At 37.0% G+C, this 17691-nt stretch overlaps 1 protein-coding gene across 1 annotated transcript in view; it reads right to left on the bottom strand.

Annotated features, from left to right (window-relative positions):
- Positions 1-1742: 1742 nt before the first annotated feature.
- Positions 1743-17691, bottom strand: part of NAA16 (N(alpha)-acetyltransferase 16, NatA auxiliary subunit) — a 74615-nt gene continuing 58666 nt past the window's right edge. Inside the window, exons 13-20 of the mRNA XM_006837607.1 lie at positions 14334-14462; positions 8212-8425; positions 7132-7325; positions 5441-5549; positions 4857-4955; positions 4484-4627; positions 2508-2605; positions 1743-1999 (exon numbers count right to left, since the gene is read on the bottom strand). Of these exons, the coding sequence (XP_006837670.1) occupies positions 1799-1999; positions 2508-2605; positions 4484-4627; positions 4857-4955; positions 5441-5549; positions 7132-7325; positions 8212-8425; positions 14334-14462 (1188 nt within the window). The 3' untranslated portion in view covers positions 1743-1798. The remainder of the gene's footprint in view (positions 2000-2507; positions 2606-4483; positions 4628-4856; positions 4956-5440; positions 5550-7131; positions 7326-8211; positions 8426-14333; positions 14463-17691) is intronic.

Below are 17691 nucleotides of genomic sequence, written 5' to 3'. Positions count from 1 at the left end.
TGATACACTATTGGATTTACCTAAATTCCCTGTCTCATCAGTTACTCTGCCTTCCCTATTTCCCACTGTGTACCTTGAACCTTACCCCTCACATCTCTACTATATTCATCCCATTAAGTCAGAAACTCAAATCGATCCCACTGTAATACTTTTTTAAAAAGCTGTTGTAGAAAGCACAAATTCTGTATTATAATTGATTAGCTGACATCTTGTATGCAAATAGCATCTTGCTAAAAGTAACATGATGAATTGCACAGTTACCAGGACATTTAATGATGAATTTGACTCGATCTAAAATCATTAAAATGCCAGAAACGAAACCAAGTCATTGTGGCAGCAGACTGTATTTGGCAGGTGATGATGAGACTTACCCAGGAGCCCTGGTGGTGTAGTGGGTTCTGTGGTGGCTTTGAATCCAGCAGTCACTTTAAGGGAGAAAGCTACGGCTGTCTGCTCCTGCAAACTCTGGCAGCCTTGGAACCCTCACGGGGCAAAAGCGACTTGAAGACAGTTGGTTTTGGCTATGAAAGTCACATTTGTTTGTAAACTTGAAAAGATGAAGATGCTTAAGCTTTTATTTCAACAAAGAATATTTTGAAAAAAAGTACTCTGATAAGAACAAACCACACATACAAATATGCAACTTTGTACAAAATAATTTATTACATCATTATATAGTTTGGCATTATTTTACAGTGAGACTTCTCTCAATAATTAGGAATCTCCAGCAATGAGAGTAAAGGAAACCAATTTAATGAGAACTTTTTGTCTAAATAGAATCTCCCTTCTTGAATTTATATTCTCCAGAAAGGGAAGCCTCAATGTTATGGACATATTTACATAGTGGAGGACACACAAACACACCGAATGATTCCATTACTGTTTTCTGTACAAGACAGAACAAAAAGCTATCCCCTCAAAAATCACTGGTCAACAATGCTATATTTTAGTAGTTACACTAACAATAGTTTAAACTCATTTTGTTGAGGGATACAAGAATGCATTTACTAGTTAATGCAAGGCTGTAAAACATTTCATTAATTTATATTCTTTCTGTTCTGCTTTCTCCTTGAAGCACATCGCTCAGATATAAATTATCTGTTCAAACTCAAAGCAATTTGGTCAAAAAAGCATAATTCTTGCCTGTGAGTCTCGAAGAGGCAAGAATTAGAGAAGCAAGCAATTTACCAGTGAGGTTCTAGGACCGAGGTAAACCAATTCTCACATTCTAACTTATCTACTAAAACTGGATGGAGTACCCTTATTCAACCAGAAAGTATTCTTTTAATGGATATTACAAAAATTAAGGTGGGGGAAACAAAGGCAAATTAAAGTACATTTTAAGTAAATAAACCATTATTATCTACCAAGATGGGTTCCATGTTGTTTTTAACATAGAGTTAACACCTTAAAATCAATGTACTTTCATTTAAAAAGCAAGCAACTAAACAGCAATAAAACAAACCAGTAAGATGGACCAAATCACCAATCCTGAAACCAAAATCTAAGGAAAATAATATTGTGGCACTGTGGTAACTTGCTGTAATAAGAAAACATCACATTAAAAAAAAAAAAATCACATTTACAAAAGTGGCAGCACCTACTGCAATGATAACAAGAAAACAGTACAAGTATGAACAGGTCATTCTAACTTATGCTGATGAAATTGGCAGAGTCAGGTAAAGAATACTCCATTTAAAAATTCTATCCAACTATTTCAGTCCATATCTACATGAGAATACACCCTGGAAAAGAAACCCTGACTTGAAGTCTAGGGAAGACAACTTTTCATTAGATCTCAAATTTCATTTGCCAAAACATCATAGTTAATAGCTGTGTGGTTCAGTGTTGCACGATGACTGTCAACTTCACTCACAGCAGGTAGGAAAGCAGATGTAAAAGGAAACAGTTTATGACAGGCAGTTCTGTAGTCTTCGTATTGGGAATTACAATTTCCAAAACTGCCGTCAAGCAATGCCTCAGAAACCTTTATTAAAATCTGTGGTAAAAGGGGGAAAAATATATTTTTTAAAGGCTCAGTTAATAATCACTTTAATCAAAAGATACAACTTGTTAACTATTAATAAAACCAAGAGAAAGACAACATGGCTCCAGTCTAAATGAACTTCCTGCTATCTACAGCACATAATCACAAGATGTTCTTCAACAGAGGAACATGTAAATTCAACTTTGCAAAGCCTTAAAAAAGGCAGTGAAAACTTGCCTAAAAAAGTGAATCTCTAAAACTGTGATCAGAAGTACAAGTATCTTTGATGAGTAACAACAGTTCTTATTTAGAGAGTGCTGACCAGGTGCCAGGCACAATGCACTTCACATTGTAGTTTCCATTAACCCTGCACAACTCCCTGGTAGGGAGCATTTTCATCTCCATCTTATACAGGAGGAAAAGGAAACCAAAAACACTCAGCTTGCCTAGAGCCATCAGGCATAACTCTGAAGGCCCCCTTAAGAACCATATTGTAAGGATGTGTCCTGGTAAAGCTTACCTTTACATTTTTATCTTTTATACTTTCATCCAGTCTGGTGGCAATAGCAATTGCTTTCTCTTGCCTTGACTTGTCCAGAAAATACATCATTTTAGCACCTGAAATATCAAGATATTTAAAAATAAACTCCAAAGTCCTTAGCTTTGATCTGATAATACACTGACCAGTGATGTAATGATGCTTCCAAGTGTTTGATCAGCACTAGGCTATACCAGCTCTTAAGAGCCAGTTCTGACTTCTCTTCCCAACTCCCTGTTCAGTGACACCCCATTGACAGCTGGGGGCCACAATTTTAAAACAACCCAAATCCAAGCTGTCATCTGATCCACAGATCTGGGACTCGTCAGCCCCACAACTGCATGAACCATTCCCTCACAGTTCCGTGAGCCATTTCCTCCTTGAAGTAAATGTCTTTCTTAATATATACATTTCACTGGTTTTGCTCCTCTAGACAACCCAGAGTAAGTCAGAGCTCCATGTATATTATCTTTCTTGTCAGTTATGTATTTGGTCTTTTAACTTCATAATGCTTTCATTTTTATGTGGTGAAAAGTATCTTTTCCCCTTGAGAGTTTCATATAATGCTTAGAAAGACATTGCCCACAATCTTAAGAAATGTTTTCTTCTATTGTCCTGTGTTCTTAAAGAGAAATTCTTATCTGCCCTTACTACCAAGAAGCATTATAATTTTTCAAAGGAATTAAATTTTCACCCCACAGGTATCAGAACTAAGGAACATAGTGCTACTACTAATCACAACGTCAGCAATTCAGCAGTTTAAAACTATCAGCTACTCCCTGGCAGAAAGATGAGGCTTTCTGCTCCCATGTAAATTTGGTGGTGGTGGTGTGCTGTGGAGTCGGTTCCAACTCACAGCGACCCTGCATAGGGTTTCCAAGGCAGTAAATCTTTACAGGAGCAGAAAGCCTCATCTTTCACCCACAGAACTGGTAACTTCAAACTGCTGACCGTGGGGTTAGTAGCCTGACTTGTAATCCATAAATATTTACAGCATCAGAAATCCTATAAGCAGTCACCATGAGTCAGAACTAGCTCCACAGCATATAACCACCACCCAGGGATCAGAACTCGGAAATTTCTCTTTATGATAAGAAAGCTTTGGTTAAGACATTTAATATATGGCTTACAGTGGGAGTGTAATTGTAGTATGCACTTTGTTGTGTCTCCAAATCCTTTTTCTACAATCTTTTGTCCAATTATAATTTATTACATCTTGTTATGAGTTTACATTAAACTAAAATCCTTCCTGTAACAAGGCAGGATATAAATAAATACACAAGGTAAAAAAAGAAAGCAATAAAAACACACAAAAAATAAATACCTCATAACCACTACACCAAAAGGCAACTGTTAAAGCTTTGGTACATACTTCCGTTGTCTTTTTCTCATGCACAGTTTCACAGCACTGAGATTATATTATATGTTATAAAAGTAGTTCTCTTTGTTATTATAAACCCTTTAAGTAAACATTTTAAATTACTATTTGGTATTCCATCCTACAATTCTACCACACTGCTGCTCATATTATTGGACAGACATTACATGTTTCCTTTTTCTATTCTCCATACTTACACATAACATTATTGTACTTAGCTATTACTGTGCTTGAAATTAATTACTTGGAGTTATTTACAAAAAGTGACTGCTAAATCAAGACACAAATAATTGTAATTATAAATAAACTGTAATCAAGAGACATAAATAATTGTGGTAAGACCAATATACTGTTTTCCCAAGTGTCTGTGCCAATGTACTCGAGGCCACTAGGTCTAAGAGTGCTTGTTCACCACATCTTTCCACAAACAACAAAAACATCTGTTCATTTGAAGGATCAAAAAAATTATGAGTGGTATATATTTTCTTTTCTCTGATAACTGAGGATGAGGACCTTTTCAAATGCTTCACTTCACATTTTAGTGTTAAAAGTATTTTAACCCTGGGAGCTAAATACAAACCTGAAAGTAGATGCTGAAGAGAGGTAGAGTTATAGTTGAGAAAATCCTCATTGAAACTTCCCAAATCCTTGTTGACAAATATTTTCTGCATTTCCTGAGAGAGAACTTTGCTAACAATGTCTGGAAGATTACTATGAGTAGACACTATAAAAAGAAAATAATTGGAATTTTTGTTGTTAGATCAGGCTTTTAAAAAATTCGTATTTTTTTGTGTTTTTTGTTATTATTAAGCTTGACCTATTTTATATACCTCTGGTATAAAGATATATCCTAGTCTAAAAATGAACCAATTTCTAGTACTGCTTTACTAGCATATTTAATTTCTAGCTATATCTTCATTCAAACAGTTCAAAAATTACCTATTAATACTTACCAGATTTAGAAAATTTAATTAAGCATTCATGTAACCATGGGTTATTACTATTTATAGTAAAAGCTCGTTTGACAGACTGCAGCATCAACAGAAACTTTCCTGGATCAAAAGAAAAAGATAAAAATAATGACCTCAACATTTATGTATGTTATTTTCTTTACTTTCTGCTAGCCTCATATGAAAGTCAACAACAAAATGTTACCTCTTCTATAAAAAGATTTGTAAGTAAAACTCAAAGCTGACTTTTCTTATAATGTTGTTGTTGTTAAGTGCCGTCGAGTCGGTTCCAACCCAAAGCAATCCTGTATAGGGTTTCTTATCATAGGTAACTTTTATTTTCTAAGGAAAATATTAAAAACCATGAAGGACTGCTTCAGGTAACTATTAATCTGTATGACCGTTCAAACTATTCTTAAAATGGACATAATTGCAATATTCTAATTTATTATCCACCAAAGTTGAAAAGAACCAAGGAAAAAAGGTTTAAGAGCTTTTGCAGAAGATTAAATAGGACTCTAAGGAACAAAAATAGATCTGACAAATATGACATTGAACGTGGTTACCAATATACTACTACTTATTACCTTTTCTAAAATATATTTCAAAAGCTAACAGATGAGTGTCAATGTTATCAGCAACAAGGTTCTTAAGAGGTATAAGGAATTTAATTGCCTCTTCTAATGGGTTTTCCACCTATTTTGAAACAAAAAGGAAAAAATATTTTATTTTAAAAATAGCAATACAAGTAAAATTTCCCCTAAAACTTATGCTAACATTTATCTAACAGAATTTAGCCAGTTTTCTTTAAATAAAGAGGTAAAGCAGCAAAATTTTTTATTTTAAAACTACTATCTGGGAGCTCAAAGAGCTCTGGTAGCGTAGTAGTTACAAACTGGGCTGCTAATCTCAAGGTCTGCAGTTCGAAACTACCAGTGGTTCCATAGGAGAAACGATGAGGCCTTCTGCTCCTGTAAAGATTTACAGCCTGGGAAACCCTACGCAGGGTCAGAATCTACTCCACAGCACACCACCACCACTGCCTTACAGAGCTCACAGTACTGTCACTATGAGTCGGAATCTACTCTATGGCACATGCCTACAACGTTTGTTGTTGTTATTAACTGCTCTCATCAAGTCAGTTCCAACTCACAGCAAATGTATATAGGGTTTCCCAGGAACAGCTAATGGGTTTGAACCGCCAAACTTGCGGTTAGATCCAATGTTTATCCTACAGCCTCACATCAGTACTCCACAACAGGAAGAGTTCTCAAATGCTTCTAATGTTAACAGGCAATTGTATTCGTTTTCTATTGCTGCTGCAACAAATTACCACACTTAGTGACTTTAATCAATACTTCTGGAGGTTAAAATTCTGACAAGGGTCTCACCTGGAAAATCAATCAAGGTGCTAGCAGGACTGCATTACCTTGTGAATGCTCTAGGGAAGAATCCCATGCTGCTAACCTCAAGGTCAAGGTCAGCAGTTAGAAACTACCAGTGGTTCCATAGGAGAAATATAAGGCTTTCTGCTCCCGTAAAGATGTACAGCCTTGGAAACACTGCGCAGAGTGGGTCACTATGAGTTTGAACTGACTCCACAGCACACCACAACCACGAGAAAGAATCGAGTCCTGGTATGGTGCTTTAAAGTAAGCACTGGACTGCTTACTGCAAGGTCAGTGGTTCAAAACCACCAGCCACTCCTGCGAAATCCTACTCAGGGTTGCTCATTATGAGCTGGAACTGACTCAATGGCAGTTCATAACGGGAGAATCCATTTCCCTGCCTTTTTCCAGCTTCTAGAGGCTGCCTGCACTGCCCCACTTGTGACCCCCGCTTCTTCCATCTTCAGATCCAGCAACAGCAAGTTGAGTACTTCTCACAGTGCATCACTCTGACCTCCTCTTCTGCTTCCCTCTTACACTTTTAATGCCGTGATTAAACTGGGCCCATGTGGATAATCCAGGATACTCTCCAAGTCAACCAAATTCCCTTTTGCCATGTAAGGCACACCACATTCACAGGTTCCAGGGGTTAGAATTTGGGCATCTTTGATGATCATTTTTCGACCAACCACAATAAGAATGACTCCTAGAATTTGCATGTGCCAAAATTTGTATATTTTCATTAAAAGACAATTGATATTTACCATAAATGACCTTGAAACACTTAAAATACTTTCTAGTTCATAAATACAAATAAATCACATTTATAGCCAGGACTGATCCCAGTAACAAATTTTACTAAAAACATACAGACAGTAAATTTATCTCACCCTTTCTAATCTTTCAGGTATAAATTCCTCTTTGAGACTGCTGGCTTCTTCGTCTTCTTCATCTCTTTTCTTCTTTTGATTTTTCTGTTGCCGTTCCCTTTCTGCATGCTTTCTCTCTTCTTCTAATTTAGCCTTTTTCTGAGCTCTTCTCTGCTTGCTAAGCATTTTCTTCAGTTCTTTGGCTGACAGGTTTTCTATTAATATCCAAATTAATCAAAATTTTACTAAGGCAGTATTTCCATTTTTCCTCACAGTCCTCTGTGACCATTACAAGGAGACATCAAAAAGTTCACGGGGAAACTAATGTAATTATTTCCACAAAATTTTAAAAATACTCTTATATGTATTAGTATATCCTTGAAGTTGGGGGTTGGAGAGAGGCTATTCCCAGCAATTAATATCAAACCAGGCATATAAAAAAGTCAATGAGTAAATGCTGCATTGATTGACTACAACTAACCAGTTCTAGCCCCAACTCTGTCTGGCACACAATGCCCAACTTTACCCTTCACCCTTCTCAGTCTCAGACACCAAACTATAACATCAGGCTGATAATGCTAACTACCCTCTCAGAATATAGGAATAAAAGATCACAAATTGGCCTCCACGCTACTTTTCTCAAATACTGGTATAAATGTTAACATTTCCGTGAATTCCAGCTGTACAGATCCACTCAGTGGCATTCTTCTTTTCAATGACGTAGGTACTAGAGGTAAGAATATATACTTTCCCTTATGGGGCCCAAAGCTACTTTGTTAGAATTTAAAAAGAAAGAAAGAAAAGGAACCCAGTCTGTAGATATTTCCATTTTTCCTGAACTGGTCTTACTCAAGGTAAAAATGAAAACAAATGCTACTTATTCCACTCAGGTGATTTACACACATCAGCTACAGAATAGCATCCCATTTTTTTTTTAAGACCCCCACCACCACCACACACACACACACACACACTTTATTGTTTTAGCACATTAGTTATAAAATGTCTTCACACCCATCTGACATTGGATCATTAGTTATTAATTCTGAAATTCAGTGCTATCTTCAAAAAATTTTTTCAAGTAAATTCTTTTTCAGTTACCTGAGTTTATTTCTTGTTGTTTGTTTTCGTTGGTTAAAGGACTGTCATACAATTTCAGGTATATTTCAATTGCTGATCTAGCAGCCTTGAAATAAAAGGCATGTCTTCTGAGTATATCTTCTAACCTCAAAAGGTCAACATAGGCACGAAGGGTCATTTTTCTCATGCAGTAAGTATGGAAGTCAAATTGATCATCAGTTATCTCAAAAAAATGCTTCAAAACAAAAGCACAAAATTATTCTTTACATTTATGTCAATGATTTCTACTTTTGAATAGAAAACTACAAGTCTGGAGCACAATTTAAACTGTCAGCAATTTCACTTAGTGGCCCTCGCCAGCAATGAACACTAGAAAGGGTATCAGGTTCGTTACATTAAGCTTACGTTTCTCTTCCTACAGTCTGTGCCTATTCCCTAAAAATCCTGTTTTGTTATGACACTCAACTTTTATAGAATAACTTCGATGATCAAGGTAGTTTTAAAACCTGGAATACACACTTTTCTTCAATATTCCCCAAAACCCAACATGGCAGTTTTTAAAAAGAGCTTTCAATAAAAAGCAAAGATACGCACGTTGACACTAAATATTTACAAGTCAGACTGCACTCCTCGACTATGAGCTTGCTCTTCAAGCAAACACTGTCATCTCTGCCACATTGTCTGGCCCAGGACCTAACCCTCTGGCAGGCATTCAATAAGTATGTTTCCTTGCCAACTCAAAATATAAGCTACCTAAGTAGCACGTGAATTTGCACAAGTCTTTTAAATTCCTTAGTGCCTCAACTACTGAATCTAAATTAGGAATAAAGAAATCTGTAAAACCACTTTCTAAAGTTATTAAAGGGTCAAATAGGAACTTATGCCAACGTGCATCCTAAACAGTAAACTGCTATTCAAAAGTAGACTGTTATGATTTTCTCTCACTCAATCAAGTTCCTATTTGCCTACCTATATTCCATTTTAGCAGAGATTCTTAATGTGGAGTCACATACAGAAACACAATGGCATTATTCTTTGGCATGAACTCAAAAAAGTTCTCAATTAATTCTCAAAAGATCCATGACTCAAAAAAGGTTAAGAACTTATATGAAAAGGAGAACACTGATCCATCCTCCCCCACATAAAGCAACTTTGCACTTTTATTTTCTCTCCTGTATGTACTTCTGCCTTTCTCTTCTTTCTTTTCCAAATACACAGAGCAACTCCAAATACACAGAGAAAAATGAGTAATTGCGTATAACACAATATAGGTCAAGTTTCCATTGTACTTTATCGTTCTTGTGGACTAGGGACCTAATAACTCCTTATGCAGAGGTCATATTAGTAATTGTCCATAATCATTTGAACATTTCAGTTGTCTTGGTAAACAGAAGTCCCTGGATGATGTAAACAGTTAATATGCTCGACTTCGTCTGTTAACCAAAAGATTGGCGATTCAATTCAAGTTGAAGAGTTGCCTCAAAATAAAGTCCTGGCAATCTACTTCAAAAAAAATCAGCCTTTGAAACTGCTATGAAGTGCAGTTCTTCTCCAACACACATGGGGTAGCCATGAGTCAAAATAAACTCAATGGCAACTGGTACTAGCGGTAATTAGAAACACATTATACATAAAATCACATTAAGCTTCTGAGATTTTAAGAGAACTTCAAAGATCAAAGAATAAAAGCACACAGTGCAGAGAGAAACAGAAAGCAGATATTTCTATTAGTTTATACTTATTACTTGAAAACTCATGCCTTAAGGATGCTGGATTTGAAATCTGCATTCCTCTACATCAGTAAGTAAAACCAACTCATAAATAGTAATATATATTTGTTTTTTTAATCAAAGGATATTTCAAAAAGCTGTCAATAGTTTTCTTTGATGTGAGTAGTTATATCTACATATGAGTATCTTAAAATTCAATACAATTAACAATAGAAAAATGGCAATGCTAAAATAAAAGTCATGGAATTCATAAAATAAAAACATCTAAAAGTTTACAGGACTTTTTTTAAAGTTGAGAAACATTTTAGATGTGAAAAGGCAGACACAAGCTTCAAGAAATACTCCCAACAATATTAGTACACATAGACCTAAAGTCCAGCCTCTGACAGTTAGGATGGGAGGGAGTCCAGTGGAACCACAAACAGGTAAGCAGCCTCTTTATCAGTAACAGCCCAAGGCTGCCTCTCTCCAGTGAATGTCTTCCATAAACAGGGTGATGCAACCTATCCTGCTTTGCCCAAGGCTACCCCAAGCTTTACCACAGGAAATCCCTCTGCAAATCACAGGCAATCTGAATAGTTGACCACCCTATGTAAGCGAAGTGATGATGAACAAGGTATAGCTAGATTAAACTATGGGGGTGGAAGATAGGGTACTGTAACTATAGCTTATTAATAATTTTGCTTTTGAAAGAAATGGTATAGTATACTGTAGAATTCTACACATAAACAACTAAAAATTCTTTGGCTGATTTTTTTTAACTATTTTGGAATAATTATAGATACAAAGGAAATTGCGAAGGTAGTACAGAGTGAACTGGTCTAGCTCTAGTACCCCCCAAAGGTGGTAGCTTATGTAATTATAGTACAACATCAAAACCAAGAAACTGACATGGTTCTCTGTGATTTTATCACTTGGCTAATAACCAAGATAAGGAGCTCTGGTAGCATAGTGGTTACGAATCCAGCTGCTAACCTCAGGGTCAGTAGTTGGAAACTACCAGCTGTTCCGTAGGAGAAAGATGAGGCTTTCTGCTCCCATCAAGATTTCAGCCTCGGAAACCCTGTACAGGGTCGCTGTGAGTCAGGATCAACTCCATGGCACATAACAACAACAATAATAATAATCAAGATACATAACAATTCTATCATCGCAAAGATCTCCCTCAATACTGTCATGGGCTGATTTTCCCAACCATATAAAACATGCTAGAGAACACAGAGAAGTTTGTTTCCCTGCATGAGAATGATAGTAGAGAGGGACCCAAATCTTACTATATAGTCTGTATCTTTAACTCTTTCTCCCTCATCCAAAACACTATTTTTTTCCTTCTTCTTTCTTAAGGGGGGACACACAGTTAATGCTGACAGGAATTCCACAAGCTTTCAAAATTAGGCTTGTATCCAAGTAAACTAGGTCTACAAGATTTAAGAAAAACCATCCATACCTTTGTTGTTGTTAAATGCTGTCGAGTCAGTTCCAACTCATAGCAACCCTGTATAGGGTTTCCAAGGATTAGCTGGTGAGTTTGAACCGCCGACCTTGCGATCCAATGCTCTATCTACAGTATAGCTTAGGAGTGCCAATTTCTTTAGAAATTCTTTCTTAGGCCTCTCTTCTGACCCAGATTCTAAAGCCCATAACCTCTCAAAATTCCTAGATAAGACTATGTAGAAACACACAAAAAAAAAATCCTCTGGACTTAAAAACAGAGGAGAGTAAGTAATGTGGAACTCGCTCTACAGAAGCTGTCACTGTAACATATTAACAATTTGATAAAGACTAATATGCACTAGAAAAGAAAATTATAGACTTCCTATGGTTTTAATCTATCATAAAACCAAGATCTTATAAAGTAAATTATAGACTTCCTATGGTTTTAATCTATTATAAAACCAAGATCTTATAAAGTAAATTATAGACTTCCTATGGTTTTAATCTATCATAAAACCAAGATCTTATGAAAAATTTTTAATATGTATCGGTTACCTACCCTGTGTCTTGAATATAAATCAGTTCACTAAAAGGATAAGCTATCTAACAGTAAACAAAAAAGAATGCTCAATTCTTGAAAGACAAAAGTGTTTAAGAATTATTCCAAACACAAGTTTACATCCAATATTTTGAGGAAGACTACCATTTTTTAAAATAAACTCATGTTTCACATATCAGATTGGGCTAGACTATGTAATCCTTACATATCCCAAAAATCCTATAGAGTGGCAAGATGAAGACAGAACAAAGTACTATGCTGGCTCCTCCTAGAAACCGGTATTTCAAATCCAACATCACCCACACAACCTACAGCTAACAATGCCTTTAGTGAAAGAATTCTTAAAGACTAAAGACTTAATTAACCCTTATTTGAATGTATGTTTCTAATCATAACTACTTTGAAGGTGAACTAAATGTGAATCCAGTTCTAACTGTGCAAAATGTTCACTTTTTTACTAAAATTTAAGCTCCAGGTACAAAATTCTTGCTATGTAAGTATATATTATAAATCTTTTAATTTCAAAATGACTCCCAAATTCTTCCAATTATATTATTAAAATAAGGATTTTAATTTATAGGAAATTTTAGCTCTAATTATCCAGTCAACAAATATTTAATGAGCTGATTTGTATTAAGCACTCATATTGTTTCTACATATAATCATAAAAAGTCTTCCATTAAATATGAATTATTCATTGTAAAAAAGACTAGTTTGTAAGTGGTATAACAGTACGAGTAGAAGCTTTTCTTGTTCACCTGCTTCAGGCTGTTTCCAGTCTCAATCATCAACAGAAAACCCTAAATAATTACATAACAAATCAGAGAGTGATGATTTCTGCTATGTTTTAATCTCTGATTGTCAATGATTTCCTGTAATGTTTTATTTCAAAAATGCTTTCTATTACACTCATTTCTTGAACTAGAAATACCTTATCTGATATGGTAGAATTTTATTCCATGCTACCCAGTCAAAACCACTTAAAATGTAAGGAAAAGTATAATCTAAATGAAACATAGTAATAGAAGAGCTTCTATTCTAACAACTCTCAAAATATTAAAAGGACACAGTAACAGAGTCATTAATGTTAGGAAAAACGGGATTTAAGTTCAGGAAGTTCCCTACTATAATAATTCTATAGGATTGCCATAAGCAGGAACTGAGGGTTTTCTGGTTTATGGAGATTCAAATTTTTCTTTCATAGGAAATTTTATAAATCTCATCAGTATGGTCTTGCTAGAATTATGTATCCCTAAGTGAGTAGCATCCTCCTCATTCGGGGAAAAAATCTACTGAGAATATCGAATAACAAAAATGTGTCTTTGCTTTTCCTTGCTAAGGAGAATGCTTTTACAGCGATGGCTATCCAGGAGTGTTGAAACAAGCTAATGCTCTGGTTTGGAGAGAAAGGAGCACCTGGTTTAAACTGGAGTGCTTGGGTATTTCACCTGTCACCCCAGGGCTTTGTATTTTCTCCAGGAGAAGACGAGGAAGACTTTCCCCACAGGTACGGTCATCAAGCCAGGCTTAAAAAGGCAACTCAAAATACAGCTAGGTTATTTTTCAAAGGGCTCAGTTAACCCTAGTTCCAATTCCCTTCAAAAGCCACCCTGTAAGATGCCTTTCCTTCAGGTAAGCTCAAGAGTTTCACATGGAGAAGGCCAAAGTGGCTGCCACGGTGCAGACATCAGGCTCACCTGACTACGATGCCTGTGGTTTTACACTGCGGTCAGCATGGGAACAGGGGTGTCGAGTGACCCCACAACTGAGGCTGCATGGGCGGCTCTTTTCCTCCTGTTGTCCGTGTGGAAGGAGAGTGCTTCAGAGATGACAAAGAACAGGAAAACAAAAATTCACACAAAGGAAAAGAAAAGTCCCCTCACTAAACCTTTTTATAGCATGGAACAGTGAGGCACATCACACACTTAATCCTAAAAGCAACTAATACATCAGGCTGCAAACTGGCTACAGACTGCTCTGCAAAGTGCTAAATGTAAGAACAAACATCCTGGGAAGACAAACTGGAGAGAGGCTGGCTGTGGACCAGATCCTGACGTAGAGGAAAGAGCTTGTGTCCTACTATACTACTGACGAAAATCAAATGAGGGCCAATCAGAGAAGAGAAATTTTGGATTTCTGTTCATAATGGTTTAATAGATTAATCCTTTTCCTTCTTCCCTCAGACCAAAAAAAAAAAAAACAAACCTATAGACAAGTCAAAATCACAAAAATTTGAAGATCAAGAAAAGCAAACATATGTTCACAACCTCTGAATGTTTAGAATGCCAAGATCAAGACATTTTTTTCACAACAAAACTTTCAAAAAGTAGTTAGAAAAGGCAGAGGAGCTTCTGTGTAGACATCTACCTGCTTTTGTCATCACCTTACAGGAAAACAATAAAGTCAGTATTTTATCTTACCCTTTCTACTTCATGGCATTTTTTCAGGGCATCCCCATATTTCCCCAAACGCTGATAAGCTGAAATACATTCTGTCTGAAACCACATACACTGCATTTCATTTAGATTTTCCATGGCAGATGTTCCTTCCTGAAATGGAAGCAATAGTAACTGTAAGAAGCAAATAATAAAATAGATACTAAAAATCTCTTTTTCTCCTTTACAACTAGATACAAGTACTACTATGACACTAAACAGGAGTTAACAAATAGAATAAATCAAAAACTACTGCTACAAAATTGCTGTTAGGTGCCATCAAGTTAATACTGACTCACAGTATGCAAGACAGAACGAAACACTGCCTGGTTCCGCGCCATCCGCACAATTACTATGTTTGAGCCCATTGCTGCTGCCACTGTGCCAATTCATCTCATCGGGGGATCTCCCTCTTTTTCATTGACCTTCCACATTACCAAGCATAATGTCATTCTCCAGGGACTGGTCCTTCCTGATACCATGTCTGAAGTATGAGAGACAAAGTCTAACCATCCTGACTTCTAAGGAGCATTCTGACTTTATTATCATAGAATTCTTTATTAAATACAACTATCAAAGGAGCTCTGGTAGCGTAGTGGTTACGACTCGGGCTGTGAACCGCAAGGTCAGCAGTTCGAAACTACCAGCTGCTCCGCGGGAGAAAGATGAGGCTTTCTACTCCCGTAAAGATTTACACCCTCGGAAACCCTGTACAGGGTCGCTATGAGTCGGTTCCGACTCCACAGCACATAACAACAACAACAACATCAAAATATGAAGCTATTGTTTCTTCACACATCCTCCATTTAAGTCTACACATAGCTGAGGACAGTGTTTCCATTTCTCTAACCCTCCCCTGAAGATTGCTACCCCTTCTGATGCGTTGTAAAGTACCATCAAGTCAGTTCTGACTCCTAGCGACCCTGTATAGGGTTTCTAAGGAGCAGCTGGTGGGTTTGAACTGCTGACCCTGAGGTTCAAGAAGACCTTATGATCCAGTGCTTTACCCTACAGCGCAACAATAGGATTCCCTTCTTGATTTACACATCAAAACATCAGTTTTCACATCCAAGAGGGACTTTTTAATGTTCTTTGCATTCTGGAAACAAAACGTCTGAAGAGGTAAGATAAGGGCTTGAGGGTGGGTGGGATGAGGTTTTCTGATAGAATTCTCATAGAACAGCCTTTGCTGTCCTTAAAGATGAGCAAGTACACTGTCATGATGGGGAAAAAATTTGGAACAACTTTCTCTGGATGAATGGAATGTATTTATTCTTCATGCTTGCCTATAATTTTCTAAGTTTTTGATAATCACATATTTTTATAAGTCGACATTACTTTTTCCAAAAATTTACCAAATAGCACTATTCAACTTGTGTTGGCAACTTTGTACAAAAACTCTTAACTACAAGAAATTTGCAAGAAGGAAATTGTTGTTGTGATGTGCCATGGAGTTGGTTCTGACTCATAGTGATCCTGAACAGGGTTTCCAGGGCTGTAAATCTTTACGGGAGCAGAAAGCCTAACCTTTCTCCCGTGGAACAGCTGGTAGTTTTGAACTGCCAACCTTGAGGATAAGCACTTCATTAAATGACCACTCAGGATCATTAGCTATGCCTCCTCTGGCTCACAATGCTCTCTCTCCACTACATGGCTCAGCCGTCCCTGGTCACTAAGCCAGTACCGACACAATGAACTAGCTCTCCCCACATAGGATGGCAACCTGTCCAGAGTGAATGCCCAGAGGCAATTATGATGAACAAGCTGAGCCACAGATTTGGGGGACTACCCTCCCTAGATAGCCAACTACTTTCATTCTGCTCATTCTATGATGGCTTCTTTTAGACACACGTCAGTTGCTGCTGTTTTGTTTTATGATCACTGGATTTGTTTAACCTAAGTAGTTTTGTATATTCATTTCAAATTGTACTTTACTTGTACTCTTCTTACCTTGACTTTCCAAGCTGTACTTTTTTAAAACATGACTGCTTTTATGTCTGTTTCTTGTACTCTCTTCTCATCTTCAAAACTGTGATATAGTAGAGATGGCATTGAAGAGTTTGAGCCCTGGCATTACTTACAATGTGGCCAAAGATGAATCTAAATTCACTTCTTCAGCGTTTCACTTATGTTGCACTTTTTTTTAAAAACACACTCAGTTGCCTTTGAGTCAACTCTGACTCACAGTAACCCATGTGTTGCAGAGGAGAACTGTGTTCCACAGGCTTTCATGGCCATGACCTTTTGGAAACAGATCAGGTCTTCCTTCCAAGGCACCTCTACGTAGATTTGAACTGCCAACCTTTTGCTTTTCGAACTGTTGGCCATGAGATTAGCAGTCTGATTCGTAACCACGCTACCAAAGTTCCATATGTATATGTACATATGTATGTATGTATGTATGTGTGTGTATATATATATATATATATATATAGAGAGAGAGAGAGAGAGAGAGCTCTGGTAGAATGTTGTTGTTGTTGTTAAGTGCCATCAAGTCGGTTCCGACCCATAGCGACCCTGTACAGGGTTTCCAAGGGTGTAAATCTTTACGGGAGTAGAAAGCCTCATCTTTCTCCCACGGAGTGGCTGGTAGTTTCGAACCACTGACCTTAAGGTTCGCAGCCCAGTTCGTAACCACTACGCTACCAGAGTGGTTACGAATTGGGCTCCAAACCTTAAGGCAAGCAGTTCAAAACTACCAGCTGTTCCAAGGGAGAAAGATGAGGCTTTCTGCTCCCGTAAAGATTTACATCCTCGGAAACCCTGTACAGGGTCGCTATGGGTTGGAACCGACTCAACGTCACTTAACAACATACATATATACACACACATAGTATTTGTCAAATACTTAGTAATGTTGAGCCTCCTTAATTTTTGCCAATTTCACGGGTATAAAATGCTCTTAATGTTTTAATTAACATTTCCCTGATTCCTAATGAAGAAATCTTTTTTGACCATTCTATTTTTCACATCTATGAATAACTATTCATATTCTTTGCCCCCATGTCTTCTTTTCTTATTGAGTTGTGATTTCTGTCGTTTTGTATTAGGTCCCTGGGTGGCAGAATCAGTTTCCACTCAGCTACTAACCTAAAGGTTAGCAGTACAAACCCATTCATCAGCCCCATGGAAGAAAGGCCTGATGATCTGCTTCTATAAAGTTTAGACAAGACAGCCTATGGAGCAGTTCGACTCTGTAACATCGGGAGTTGCCATTAGTCAGAATCAACTTGAAAGCAATGGGTTTGACTTTTTGGTATGTGTTTATGTAATTGTATGACATCACCCTGTTGTTCTGACTCATACCAACCTTACGCATAACAGAACACAACCCCGCCCAGTC

The sequence above is a fragment of the Chrysochloris asiatica genome, unplaced genomic scaffold (assembly GCF_000296735.1).
Source record: "Chrysochloris asiatica unplaced genomic scaffold, ChrAsi1.0 scaffold00022, whole genome shotgun sequence".
Lineage (NCBI taxonomy): Eukaryota > Metazoa > Chordata > Mammalia > Afrosoricida > Chrysochloridae > Chrysochloris > Chrysochloris asiatica.
This window is presented reverse-complemented; position numbering and strand designations above follow the sequence as displayed.